Raw genomic sequence first — 13,982 nt, 5'->3', positions numbered from 1 at the left:
GGCCTCACGCGGGTTCCCGCCCACCGCGCGGGGGTGACGCTCGCGGCCTCACGCGGGTTCCCGCCCACCGCGCGGGGGTGACGCTCGCGGCCTCACGCGGGTTCCCGCCCAGCACGGGGGACGCTCGCGGCCTCACGCGGGTTCCCGCCCAGCACGGGGCATGGCCCTCGCAGCCTGACGCGGTTCCGGCGCCCGCACAGCCTCCAGTTGAGGCGCCTGCACCCCGCAGCACAGGTCGCAAGGGCCCCCGGGGCCCCCGCACGCGCACGCGCTGTTCGCGGCGCTGGCGGGTGGAGGCCCCGTTAGGCCCCTCCCGCAGCACCTGCCCGCCCTGCCCCACCTGCGACCCCCGTCCCGGGGCGGGAAGCCGGAGATCAGCCTGCGCGCGCAGCTGCACCTGCACCTGCGGGGGGCTCCCGGCCTGGCCTGGTGACGGGGGCGGTCAGCCCTGCCCCGCCTTCCTCCAAGGCAGGCGCCTCCGCGCAGGGCCAGGGGCCCCCGCCTGACCGCACCCGGTAGTAAACCCGGGAGCCCCTCGTCCTGGAGGAGGCGTGGGGAGAGCTGGACCCACCCCCCACCATGCTCTCCACCAGCAAGGGCACGGGCCGCACCCAACTACCACAGAGCCGCTTCTGTCCCATGGGCGCCCCGGCCGCAGTCCACAGCACGCACGGGGGTGACACAGGCACTGTCTCCAGGACGCTGGCTTTCTAGAAAACTTTATTGACATCTGGGTATACAAATGAATAAATACATCATCACTTCACCCCACACAGCCGTGAGCAACACCAGCTGTGACAGATGGAGAAGACACAGGAAGTGACCACAGCGGCTCGGCATGGGGCAGTCCTGCTGGTCACCACGCTGCCAGGACACAGCCCCGTGGGAACTGAGCCCCGGGTGGCCCACAGACGGCCCCCCAACACCACGGCACCGACAACGTGGTGGAAGCTGCACAGGGACAGGCCCAGGGGCCGGGAGGGGCACCGTGACCCCGAGGCAGTGCCTCTCCCTCTGCAGCCTAGTGCGCAGGCGTCCCTGTGGTGGCTGCAGAGGCCGTGGCAGGGGGCTCTGCAAAGCAGGTGGACAGACCCCCGCTGCAGTGTCTCCATTGTGGCCTCTGGAAACGGAGCCTTCCTCCCCCAGCAGCAAGGGGTGGAGCCAAAGCCCTGTGCACCTGCTGTACTGAGGGCGGAGCCAGGAGCTTCCTGCAGACAAGATGGCGTCCCCAGAGGACACTGGCCCCACCGTGCAACTTTCCAGCACCCTTGGGAGCAGACAGGAGGGCCTGGTAACTGTCACTCACAGAGCTCCCGTCGGCCTCAGGTCCCCAGGGGCTCCAGGCAGCAGGTCCAACCTGGCCCCCGGGGAGATGGGCTCACACGGGAAGGCCAGGAAGGACTTCCAAGTCTTCTCGGATGCCCGCAGCCAACATTCGATGGGGCCGCCGGCCGGCATCCGTCCTTACTGCCCGCTCAGACATGGGGACCTCAGCCGCTGGGAAGCCCCAGGCCTGGCCCTGACAAACACGCTGCGTCCAGGTCCTCCCCGGGCCTGCCACGCGCTGGCCTCAGCTCGGGGTGTCCAGGGGCTGTCCTCTGGGCAGCTGCCCAGTGCCTGACACGGAGCAGGGGCCGACCTCCACGGCAACGGCAGGGCCCAGCCGCCTCAGTACGCGATCTTCCAGTGGGTGGGCTGCTCGCACGCCTTCTCCTCGTCTCCACAGAACCTGTTGTAGGTCGTCTTGGGGTCCAACCCCAGGATCTCTCTCTCCTCGTGAATCCGGAAAGAAAATGTCGAGACCGAGGTGCCAATGAAATACCTGGGAAGCAGCCCAGGACGGGCCGAGTTACACAGGGCAGCGGCTGTCTGCCACACACCACCAGCCTGCCGGCCCCCTCGCCCGGGGCCTGCACAGCTCACCCAGCCCGCCCTCAACGGCTGCACCCACAGGGCCACAGCTGGGTGGCCTCCAACCTGCCTCGCAGGACACATTCCTTGCCTGCCAACACCGGGGCCCACGGCCCCCGTGCAGCCCGTCTGCTGGGGGTCCCCGGTCTCAGGGCAACCAGTGCTCTCCCCGACTCTCACGCGTGGGCTCTGGCTTTCGAGGGCACTCAGGGACGAAACCGAATCACATCCGAGAGCCGGCTCCGAGCAGGTGCCGTGCCTGTGCTGGACGGCGGCTGAGGTTCTGAGGCCTCACAGGCCCACCTCCCGCTGGGGCTGGAGCGGCTGCGGGCAGGAGCCGCCAGCGCAGGAAGAACCTGAGCCTCGGCCTCCCCCCTCAGTCCTGATTCACAGAGGACGGGGCCCTCCCCCGACACCCGCACATCTTTTACACACAAGGCCCAGAACCTGACGGAAAACCCCATGTGACAGGCCTGGAGGACGGGCTCAGGCAGGGCTCGAGGGCCTGTGCTGATCCGTCAGGGGCCAGGCTCCTGCTTGCCTGGTGCCACGTGCTGCCAGGCAGGGAGGGAACCCACGCACTTTCATTTTCCGTTCACCCAAAACGCTGTGACCCAGCTCTGCCTTGGTCACCACGGCTGCACACAGCTCAGGCTGGTGTCACCTGGGCACGTGCAGAACGAGCAGAGGGGCCCAGGACTGTGGGACACCTGCGCACTGCCCCCCACAAAACAGACGCAGCCAGCCCAGAGCACGGGGGACACTCGGCACAGGAGCGGTGGGGAAAACCCGTGGGTAGGAGCTGGGGATGAGGCAGTGACCGCGTGGAGGTCGGACGTGAGGAGCACAAGTGTAAACCAACCCTGGCACAGGGGCCCTGGGTTACAGGAGACTCAACTGGGGGCCAACACCAGAACAGGCCCTGTGCACACACTGCCCGCTCAGACCACACAGCACGCAGGGCCCTGGGTTACAGAGACTCAACTGGGGGCCAACACCAGAACAGGCCCTGTGCGCACACTGCCCGCTCAGACCACACAGCACGCAGGGCCCTGGGTTACAGGAGACTCAACCCGGGCCAACACCAGAACAGGCCCTGTGCACACACTGCCCGCTCAGACCACACAGCACGCAGGGCCCTGGGTTACAGGAGACTCAACCGGGGGCCAACACCAGAACAGGCCCTGTGCGCACACTGCCCGCTCAGACCACACAGCACGCAGGGCCCTGGGTTACAGGAGACTCAACCGGGGGCCAACACCAGAACAGTCCCTGTGCGCACACTGCCCGCTCAGACCACACAGCACGCAGGGCCCTGGGTTACAGGAGACTCAACCGGGGGCCAACACCAGAACAGGCCCTGTGCACACACTGCCCGCTCAGACCACACAGCACGCAGGGCCCTGGGTTACAGGAGACTCAACCGGGGGCCAACACCAGAACAGGCCCTGTGCGCACACTGCCCGCTCAGACCACACAGCACGCAGGGCCCTGGGTTACAGGAGACTCAACTGGGGGCCAACACCAGAACAGGCCCTGTGCGCACACTGCCCGCTCAGACCACACAGCACGCAGGGCCCTGGGTTACAGGAGACTCAACTGGGGGCCAACACCAGAACAGGCCCTGTGCGCACACTGCCCGCTCAGACCACACAGCACGCAGGGCCCTGGGTTACAGGAGACTCAACCGGGGGCCAACACCAGAACAGGCCCTGTGCACACACTGCCCGCTCAGACCACACAGCACGCAGGGCCCTGGGTTACAGGAGACTCAACCCGGGCCAACACCAGAACAGGCCCTGTGTGCACACTGCTCGGACCACACAGCACGCAGGGCCCTGGGTTACAGGAGACTCAACCCGGGCCAACACCAGAACAGGCCCTGTGCGCACACTGCTCGGACCACACAGCACGCAGGGCCCTGGGTTACAGGAGACTCAACCCGGGCCAACACCAGAACAGGCCCTGTGTGCACACTGCTCGGACCACACAGCACGCAGGGCCCTGGGTTACAGGAGACTCAACCCGGGCCAACACCAGAACAGGCCCTGTGCACACACTGCCCGCTCAGACCACACAGCACGCAGGGCCCTGGGTTACAGGAGACTCAACCGGGGGCCAACACCAGAACAGGCCCTGTGCACACACTGCCCGCTCAGACGCAGGGGCCGGGCCCGTGGGGCAGTGCGCACCTGGCGTGGGAGCAGACCCACTGGTCGATGATGGCCACGCCTCCGTCCTTGTACAGCTCCAGCTCCTCCCAGGTTGGCTCAAACCTCACCATCTCGGGTAACAGCTTTTTCAGCTCTTCGTATTCTGCAAAGCAGGAGGGGCCGCTAGACTGGCATGCACAGGTGCCCACCAAGTGTGTCCATCCCAGGGACCAGGTCCACTCTGCAGGTGCTGGCCGGAAAGGCGGCCACACAGATCTGCCTGGGCACGATACCACGCACGCCAGGTCTGCCCACCACTGAGTCTAGGGCTGGAAGGAAACCAGCAGGCACGGGTCGGGGCCGCGTACCGGCTCTGACGGCGTCCGTGGCCACAAACACCCTGGCCAGCTGGTGCGTCTTCATGAGGCTGCGGATCTTCCTCGCGGCCCCTGCTAGGCTGGGCACGTCCTCCCGGTGCCCCCAGACGAAGTCCTTCCTCCTCAGGTGGACGGCGAGGTACGGGCCCCCGAGAGAGGACCCCAGCGCCACCTGCACGGGAACAGCCACACGCGCTCACAGGACAGGCGGGGGCAGCACGCTCCCCCAGGAGCCCTCACAGCCCTGCAGGCGGCATCTTGGGGAGACACATGGCCACACAGCCTTGTTATCTGAGGGACACAGTGAGTGAGGCACCGGGACGACCACCAACAGGACGGAAAGGACAGACGCTCCGTCCATCTCTTCTCCCTGCAGACGCCATGCAGGGGACTTGGCCACCGCCTGCGCAGCGCCTTCCCCAGGCCCGGGCGCCCCTGCAGAGGGACCAGCGGGGACCCTTCTGTCCTCCCCGGAGTTATGAAAATGTGTGCGGTGGGACAGCAGGGGAGAGACGCAGACGATGCTGCTCCAGTGACACACATCGCTCGCTGCAATCACATCACAGGAAAATCGCAACTTTCAGAAAAAGCTAGGAACACGAGGAGGCGTCACCAGACAGAAGGGTGCTGCCCTGAACGGTGCGAGCCCAGGGAACACGACCTGCCCGCATCTCCGCCTCCTCCCTCATATCCGACCCCTCTCCCTTAAGGACTCGGACAGCAGGACTGAGTGACGTCCCTTGGTTTGCCCCAGGGCGGAGGATGGGGAGCTCCCGGCGACTGGGGCTCCAGAAGCCAAGGCCGTGCTACGGGGCCTGAGCTGCCTGACCCGAGGCACCTCCACTGGGAGCTCCGGCTCTCCCTGGGGGCCACCGGCGGAGCTACCTTCATCTTGGTCCAGTCCTCCTGGAAGGGGATCCTGTCGGCGTCATTGGTGGAGTTCAGGTGTCTGCTTCGGAACTCGTCGGCCACCGCCCGCAGGTGCCTGGCGAACACCATGCTGCGCCGAGTCTGTGGGGACGAGGACAGCGCAGCTGGGCGCCCCCAGGCCAGAGCCGCACCCACCTGCCCGCCTTGCCCCGACCTGCCAACAAGCCCCTCAGCCAACTCCTGTGTCCACGCAGCCTGGGGGACACGTGCATGTAGCTGCCACGGCGGAAGCCGCAGAGCCCAGGCTGGGTCCCTGAGGACGGCCAGCCACTCCCGGGGTGCCTGGGTGACGGTGCCCCCGGCTACCACCGCCATGGGCCGCCTCTGTCGAGGCTGGCTCAGCACTGCTGTGTCCTTGCGCTGACCCGCCTGAGCTGAGCACAGCTCCGTGTTGGGGGGCGGGGATGGGAGGCTGCTCTTCAATCTCCTTTGCTCAGGGCTCTGGAGTCCTCGAAGGTCACCCAGGGCTGGGTCTCCCATCACAGAAGAAGCTGACCCTGATGTTAGGGCCGCACCCCAGGAAATGTGCCCATCTCGGAACCCAGAGCAACTGGATGAACGAGTGGCCAGAGGGCAGCCTGCTGCCGACGTGGAGGGGACGACGCCCGCAGCACAGGGAGACACGCAGCTCGTCTGCCGCGCGCACCGTGGGTGCCCAACTCCGTGGCTCCCAGAAGCCCGATGCTGGCCTGCAAGGTTGTTTGTTGTGGATCTCAGAAGCCGAACCGACGCAGAGCTGCTCCTCGGGGACTACTCACGTCCCAGTACTCCTTCCCCCCGTAGTGGTCGTGCAGCAGGTTTTCAGCTCTGTCTAGCATCACGGACCTATTTTTCAACAACAGAAAAGCAGCAGCGATGAACACGGAAGTCAAAAACAACAGTACCTCCCTCTCCAAGAGCACACAGCACGGGAGCCCGGCCAGGGCAATGCCCAGGTCCCCAGCCAGGGTGTCCCTCGGTGAGTCACAGAGGCTCTGCGAGGTCCTGACCCCACAGCAGCACCCTCCTGCCCGAGCCAGCGAGACAGCCGTCACCACGCTGTGCCCAGGATGCGAAGAGGGAACAGGCAAGACAGAATTAGCAACCAAATCCAGCCACACAGTAACCGGATCCATGCACCGAGCAGAGCTCACGCCAGGCAGGCAAGACGGTTCAACACTGATCCGTTGCCCCGCACATGCCCAGAAGGGCGGGGATGCCATGGAAGGGTGGCTCCCAGAGGTCCAAGGCCCAGGGGGCTCCTAGCAGGCGTCAATCACTAGGCGGGGACTGCGACCCTGTCCTGCCAAACGCTGGGACCTCGCGTCACAGTGCCCCTGCCAGGACTCACAGCCAGGACCCGACCACTCCAGCAGGCGGCCCCACACCCTCGGCCACCTGGCGGCCTTTGTGCCCAGAGTCTCAAAGGCTCCCAGAGGGAACTTGAGACCACAGAACACAAACAGCCTGTATCTCTACCACTGTTAACTAAGACCCTCCACAGAAATCCTCCCTGCAGCGCCGGCATCCCATGTGGGCAAGGTTCCAGTCCCAGCAGCTCCACTTCCCATCAGCTCTCTGCTGTGGCCTGGGAGAGCAGCAGAAGATGGCCCAAGCGCTTGGGCCCTGCACCCATGGGAGACCTGGCCGAGGCTCCAAGGCTCTTGGCTTCAGCCTGGCCCAGCTCCAACCATGGAGGCCATTTGGGGAGTGAACCAGTGGATGCATGACCTCTCTCTCAGCTTCTGCCTCTCTGTAACTCTGCCTTCCAAAGAAAATAAGTAAATCTTAAAAAAAAAAAAAAAAAAGCTGGGGCCGGTGCTGTGGCACAGTGGGTTAACGCCCTGGCCTGAAGCACCGGCATCCCATATGGGCACCAGTTCGAGTCCCGGCTGCTCCACTTCTGATCCAGCTCCATGCTAAGGCCTGGGAAAAGCAGTAGAAGATGCCCAAGTGCTTGGGCCCCTTCACCCATGTGGGAGACCCAGAGGAAGCTCCTGGCTCCTGGCTTCGGACTGGCCCAGCTCCAGCTGTTGTGGCCAATCAGGGAGTGAACCAGCAGATGGAAGACCTCTCTCTCTCTCTGCCTCTCATTCTCTCTCTGTGTAACTCTGGCTTTCAAATAAATAAATAAATCTTAAAAAAAAAGCTGACCAGCAAGATGGTACCCCCAGGGCCTCAGGGGCAGCACAGCACAGCCATGTGTGTGTGTGTGTGTGTGTGTGTATGTGAGAGAGACACACATAGATAGATACACCCACCCAGGGCCAGCACAGCCATGTGTGTGTGAGAGAGAGATACACCCACCCACAGACAGCACAGTCACGCATGTGTGTGTGACAGAGAGACATGCCCAGGGGCAGCACAGCTGTTACATGTGTGCGCGCGCTACACCCGTCCCAGGGGCAGCACACTTGTATGTGTGAGACACGTGCCCGGGGACAGCACAGATGGTAGGTGTGTGCGCATGTGTGTGCGAATGTATTTGAACCACCTGCTTCGGAGAGAGCACAGCTGCCAGTGCACCCCCCCACAGACATCTAATCAGAAGGACGCACTGTCCACCTCAAGCCCCCAGCCCCGTGAGACCCTGCCTTGCAGGGCTGGGCTTGCTGCTTGCACGGGGCCCACGCGGCTAAAGGGAACCCCGCATGATTGGCACAGCCACGGCTGGCAGCAGCAAGGTCGCCTCGGAGCAGGGTGCCAGGCCTGGGGGGGCTCCTCATGGCTGCTGCTGGGGCACCGGGGGGAACTGAAGCGAGGGGACTCAGAGTCCCCACGTGCCCAGCAAGCCCCAAGGGGCACGGCCTCCCAAGGTCGTCCCCTGGAACCACACAGGCGGCAGAGCGCCTGGCCAGGCCCGGGTCTCTGACACCTTCCGCTGGAGCCGGCCTGCACCCCGGTGGTGAGTGAGGGCCGCTGCAGCCACAGGGCCAGCGGTACATCTGTCACTCAGACCCATGAGGGAAGGCCAGGCAGGGGCCGTCTAAACCCCCTGGTGCTTCTAACAGAGAAGAGGAAGCCCCCCTGAGCCCGGTGCCTCCTCCCGCCCCAGGCCAGACACCCCCTCTGCTCCCTGTAGCTTCACCACCCACCAGGGGCACCTGGGCTAGGCGCTCGGCTCACCTGGGCTTTTCCCAGGACAAGCAGCCCCCCCTGAATCCACACCCTCCCGTTTCCCCTGGAGCCGCGCTCGCTGTGGACCACGATGGGGCCGTGGCCTGGGAGCACAGGGAGGGGATCCCAGCCCGAGGCAGCACTCACCGGGCAGAAGTGTTCCGCAGGAGCACGGGCGCCATGATGGAGGCGGAGCCCTGGACCGACAGGCAGGAGACGTTCAACCCCCGGGTTTCTTCGTAGCCCCAGAACCATCCTCTGCAAGACAAAGGCCATGACGGCCCCGATGGGCCATCTGTGACAGGGACAAAGTCGGGGTGCGTGCGTGTGCCCGCCCCCGTGGGACAGCGCCCTGACCACAACCTCGAGGGCGAGAGCCACGTTAGCTCAGAAAAGCCTTGTGCTCTGGGGCCGGCGGGGCAGCACGGCAGGCTGAGCCCAGATCAGAGTGTCTGGGATGGAGCCCGACCTCACTTCCGATCCAGCTGCCTGCTAACGAGCGCCCGGGAGGCAGCAGGGGATGGCCCAGGTCCCGGCGTCCCAGCCACCCACATGGGAGACCTGGATGGACTTCCGGGCCCCGACCCCGCAGATGGAAGCCTGTTGCACGTGCCTGGGTGGGGCCAGCCCCGAAGCTCTCCTGGGGTGCCAGGAACAGGGCAGCGGAGGCAGCTGGACAGAAACAGCGTCCCCGGCCCAGGGCCCGGGCGCCTGTCCGAGGAACACTCCTCCCGCGTTCTCGGGGAGAGGCTGGGAGCTCCCACACGGACGAGGCCAGGAGCTGCCGTGCCATGGGAGCACTCCATGGGAGCACTGCACGGCAATTCACACCCGGGCTGACGAGACAGCCGCTCCTGCCCGTGCCCTTCCAGCCCGAGCCCCTCAGCTGCGCTGGGACGCCGAGGCCACCACAAGAGCCGCTGGGCCTCGGCAGGACAAGGCACCGCAGTGCAGGGCGCCCGGCAGCGTTCATGAGAACACGGTGTGTGTGCAGGGGGCCAGGACTTGGCGTGCTCGGCCGCGCACCTGTAGTACTCGTGCTTGTCCTGGGAGTACAGCAGCGGGTCGATGCACGGCCGGGGGTCCACCTTCTCCTCCCAGGTCCCCTCCTTCCACCCCTCGGCGTAACTCTGCAGCACATAGACCTGGTCGATAAAGGGCCCGCCGGATTCTGAAAGAGACGAGGGGCACGCCGCATGCGACGACAGCCGCGGGCCAGAAAGACGGCTCCCGTCCGCTCACTCCCGTGCACCGCAGACACTGGGGGAAGCAGCACGTGGCGGAGCTGGCGGCTCCTCCAGGGCCTCTGCACCCGGAGCCCCCCACAGGCAGGTCCCCACACCCGGCCTGCACACTCCTCCCTGATCCCAGGCACCACGGGGCTTCCTCCTCAGCCCCAGGCTGGCTGGACAGCCTGACCGCTCCCTCCAGGGCTGCTCAGACCCCTCCCGGGAGCCCCCGTCCCTGGCCAGCCCACGTCTACTTCACGCCTAATGGAGCTGGTGTTCTGCCCCCACTGGAGCAGGAGCCGGGGGAGCAGGGGCTGTGTCCTCTTTGCCCGCTCCTCCGTCCACCCAGCAGGACTGTCGCACACCCAGGCTCTCAGTGTCCATCTGGGCAGAGGTGCACTGAACAGACCCCCAGGACTCCAGCAGGGGAGCGCCCACCGTCCCTGCACTCAGCGTCCAGAGCTCACACCTTAGGGGGTCACGGCCACAGAGGTGCCCGTCTGACACCAGGCAGGGTGGACGCTGCACACGCCTCGTGCCCTGCCCCGCTCCACCTGCAGAGGCCCTGGGCAGCCCCACCCAGACAGCCGGCCACTCCCTGCCCCTCATAGGTGGGATACAGCTGGTGGGCAGGGGATGCAGGGGTCATGGAGGCAGCTCAGGGGCTTGGTCAGCACCGGAGGAGGCCCTGGCCACTCCAGGCCCCCGCACACGGAGAAGGGCAGCCCCATCCCTGCTCCCCATGAGCAGGAAATCCTGGGGCCCGGAGGTGAGGACAGTGTCTCGGGCTCCCTGGCCTGTGGGCGGGCAGACGGAGGAGGCTGTCTCCCAGGCTATGCACCTGCAGCTCTGAGTAAGGGGTGGACACACCCCAAGGGGGGCTTCCTAGTTCCAGACTGGGGCCCAAGCATCACCGAGAATGGCAGGACGCAGGAGCAGCACGACCACGGCCCCGACTCCAGCCCGCGGGCCGCCGGGCCCCGCAGGTGCACCGCACGGCAGGGCCACCGACTTAAACTTACATCTTCCCAACAGAACAACAGGACCTCTAAGCTCCTCTCATCTAAAAAACCTTTGTTTCTTCCCTAAAAGAAATTAAAATGGGAAAATTTCACGCCAGGAAGTCGATGAGACGTGCTACAGGGTGGGAGACACCGTCTGCACACAGCGTGGGGGCCACCAGACGGCCCTGGGGCCGGCCACGCTCCTACCGGAGCTGTGCGTGGCCCATGTCAGGCAGCCACGGGCACAGAGCTCACAGGCCTCCCAGCCACCTCCCTAGAGCCCAGGCAGCGGTCACCGGGGCCGGGGCCCAGAGCAAGCGCTGCAGCGGGCCGGGGTGGGGGAAGGGTGCTGGCCGAGGTCCACTGCAGACGCTCAGCCCGGCCCCGCGGCCCCCGCGGCCCCCGCGGCCCCGCGCCCCCGCGCCCCCGCGCCCCCGCGCCCCGCGCCCCCGCGCCCCGCGGCCCCGCGCCCCGCGCCCCCGCCTCACCTGCAATGAACTGCTCGTACTCGATCACCGGGATGTTCCTGTTGAGACTCGGAAGGTCAAAGAACTCGGACCAGGGAATGCGGACCTGGCGGATGTCGGGGCTCTGCCAGTGGTAGAGGCGGCCCCAGGGCGGCAGCACCAGCACCCAGTCCTCGGTCTTCAGCAGCGTCTTCAGCAGCGACGCCACGCGGATGTAGACGTCCCTGCGCAGGTTGAAGCCTTCCGGGGGGTTCACGTCGTACAGCAGGTACCTGACGGCGGGAGCGCGCGTGGCGGGCTGAGCCTCTGCCCAGGGCGGCCCGGCTCCGTGTCTGCACCGCCGGCTGTGCCCTGCAGCCCACCACCCAGCCCCAGCACAGCCCCAGGGCACCCAGCACGGCCTCCGAGCGGCCGGCTCCGGGTCTCTGTACCGCCGACTCTGCCCCTGCCGCCCACGACCCAGCACGGCCTCCGACACCAGCAGCTGAGACCAGGGTCAGTGCCCGGGGCTTGGCCTGTGTAGGGCGGTTACTGAGAGGCCACGGGGCTGCTGGGCAGCAGCTGAATCCGTCTCCCAGGAGACGCTCACCGGAACTGAGCTCACAAAACCAAACCGTCACATGTCCACAACCCCCCCAGAGGCCGGCAGCTGCCCGGCGGTGAAGCCGCACCCCGCACTGCAGGGCCTGGGTTCAAGTCCTGGCCCCACTCCTGACTCCAGCTTCCCGCCCGGGCACACAACTGCAGGCAGCGGGCGAGGGCAGAAGACCCCGGCCCTGCACCCGCAGGGGAGACCCAGACAAGTGCCCGGCTCCCAGCTTCTTCACCTGGTCCAGCCACTGCCAGCATTCGGGGAATGAACCAGGAAATGGAGAATCTCTGTGTCCCTCAAGTCGGCTAACTCTGAAAAAGAACCTGGGGGCCGGTGCTGTGGCGCAGCCCCAGCATCCCATATGGGCACCAGTTCAAGTCCCGGCTGCTCCACTTCTGGTCCAGCTCTCTGCTGTGGCCTGGGAAAGCTGTAGGAAACAGCCCAGGTCCTTGGGCCCCTGCACCCACACAGGAGACCTGGAAGAAGCTCCTGGCTCCAGGCTTTGGCCTGGCCCAGCCCTGGCCACTGCGGTCATTTGGGGAATGAACCAGAGGATGGACAAGCTTTGTCTTTCATTAATTCTGCCTTTCAGATAAGTAAAATCTTTAAAAGAAATAAAGATTCTGGTATTCCGTGCGGCTTCAGAGGTCACGTCTTTCGGAGGGGAAGCCGGTAAACAACTCAGAACAGACACGGCAGCTGAGGGCGGCGACCTCCGCGGGTCCCGCAGCTCTCCCCTGGGACTGCGACGGGCGAGAGCCGGCCGGGAGAGCCCGGGCGAAGGCGCAGCGCCCGGCCGGGTCGCTCTCCCGGGCTGCTCGGCTGCCCGCCGCGGGAAGACGCCCAGCCGCCGGCGCCAGCACCCGCATCCCACGCGGGGCTAGACGCGCCCCGCCCAGGCCCCGCCCAGGCCCCGCCCCCGGCCCCGCCCACTCGGGACATCCCGACCCGCTCGCTCGGGACCCCGCCTCGACCCCGGCTCCCCCTCCCCGCGGGCGTGGGCGCCACGCGCGCTTACCGTCGGCGGGACGCCGCTCCCGACAGGATGTCGGCCGCCGACTGGCCCGGCCAGAACTCCTCGCCCGAAGCCGAGACGGGCGGCCACAACGCCGCCCCCAGCAGCAAGCAGACGACGCCGAGCGCCGCCATGGCCCCGGCGGCCACGCACTTCCGGCCGCCGCGCCCCGCCCCGGAAGCGCGCGCCGGGCCCGCCTCCGAGGGCGCGTCGCCTGTAGCCGGGGTAACGGCGCGCGCCCCGGGCCGCGCGTGCGCCTAGCGCCTGGTGCGCTGCCGGCCGTCGCGCACCGCCGAGTTGGGGCTCCCACGCGCGCGGCCGCAGCATCGCGATAGGGGAGACGGAGGCGTTCGGCCCCGGCGTGTCTGCCGCGGGGCCTGGCATAGTTTATGCAGAGTTTAAGGACTTTGACTCGGGGGCGGGGCCGGTCTTGGTCAGCAGCCCACACACCTGCGGGGGTCCCGGGCCTGGGTCCTGGCGGGTGGGGAATGCGGGCCGCCTCCGCCCCGGCCTCTCCGCCGGCACGCGGGAACCCCCGCGATTCGCATTTACCCGAGAGCACCGCGGCACGGGTGTCTGGGGAGCCCTGTCTGCGGCCAGCTGCTGCTCAGGGGGTCTCCGTGTGGGCCGGGGACCCGGCCGGGTCTTGGCCATCCGCCTGGCGCGTTGGATCCTCACCTGGACCCGTGCAGCAGGACGCTTGGTGCCCAGGGTCCCCGGGGTCCAGGCCCTCTGCCCTTCGGCCACCCAGGGCTTCACTGTGCATGGGGTGGGTGGAGGGGAGACACTGGGCCCAGCCTGCACACCTGCTCCCTGGCCTGGAGAGGCCACACGGCCCGGGGTGGGGTGGGGTGGGGGTCCGGGATGTCTCGGTAGGGGTGCAACCACAGGGGGCTGCCTATCTTTCAAGGAGGGCAAAACCCACCCCCTTCGCACTGGGGGAGGGCGGCCACTGGCTGAGGAAACACCCCCGAGCTGCTGGGCTGTAGGCACAGAAGGGGCCACGCATCCCTCAGCTGCTCGGGATGGGATGTCCTGGGGGCGCAGCCCGGCCCAGAGCCCTCTGCGGGATGGCACCCCACACGACGTGGCCGCTTACTCACCCCGAGTTTATGAGAGCTGCTGTGGACACGTTTCTGTCACCCTGGCACTGGTTTGGGCCCAAGCCAGTTTTAAAAGGAGAGGCGAGGGGTGGGCGTCAGGTGCAG

At 66.6% G+C, this 13,982-nt stretch overlaps 1 protein-coding gene across 1 annotated transcript; it reads right to left on the bottom strand.

The window, feature by feature from the left end:
* Positions 1-703: 703 nt before the first annotated feature.
* POFUT2 (protein O-fucosyltransferase 2) lies at positions 704-12,955 on the bottom strand. Its single transcript, XM_051839972.3, has 9 exons — positions 12,778-12,955; positions 11,189-11,439; positions 9,494-9,638; positions 8,615-8,725; positions 6,130-6,196; positions 5,327-5,452; positions 4,433-4,613; positions 4,104-4,227; positions 704-1,822 (listed from the first exon to the last, which is right to left on the bottom strand). Exons 1-9 carry the CDS (start codon positions 12,906-12,908, stop codon positions 1,669-1,671), a joined length of 1,290 nt encoding a protein of 429 aa, XP_051695932.1. The 5' UTR covers positions 12,909-12,955; the 3' UTR covers positions 704-1,668.
* Positions 12,956-13,982: the final 1,027 nt, after the last annotated feature.

The sequence above is a fragment of the Oryctolagus cuniculus genome, chromosome 4 (assembly GCF_051225735.1).
Source record: "Oryctolagus cuniculus isolate XC-2025 breed Fujian yellow rabbit chromosome 4, ASM5122573v1, whole genome shotgun sequence".
NCBI lineage: Eukaryota > Metazoa > Chordata > Mammalia > Lagomorpha > Leporidae > Oryctolagus > Oryctolagus cuniculus.
The sequence above is the reverse complement of the archived record's forward strand: the minus strand, read 5'-3'. Positions and strand labels throughout refer to the sequence as shown.

Excerpts from the sequence above, each read along its gene's own strand:
- POFUT2 (XM_051839972.3), bottom strand. The coding sequence starts at position 12,908 with ATGGCGGCGCTCGGCGTCGTCTGCTTGCTGCTGGGGGCGGCGTTGTGG. Across the intron at positions 8,726-9,493 it reads GACAAGCACGAGTACTACAG|AGGATGGTTCTGGGGCTACG; the intron begins GTGCGCGGCCGA and ends TTTGTCTTGCAG. Across the intron at positions 6,197-8,614 it reads CTGCGGAACACTTCTGCCCG|GTCCGTGATGCTAGACAGAG; the intron begins GTGAGTGCTGCC and ends GTTGAAAAATAG.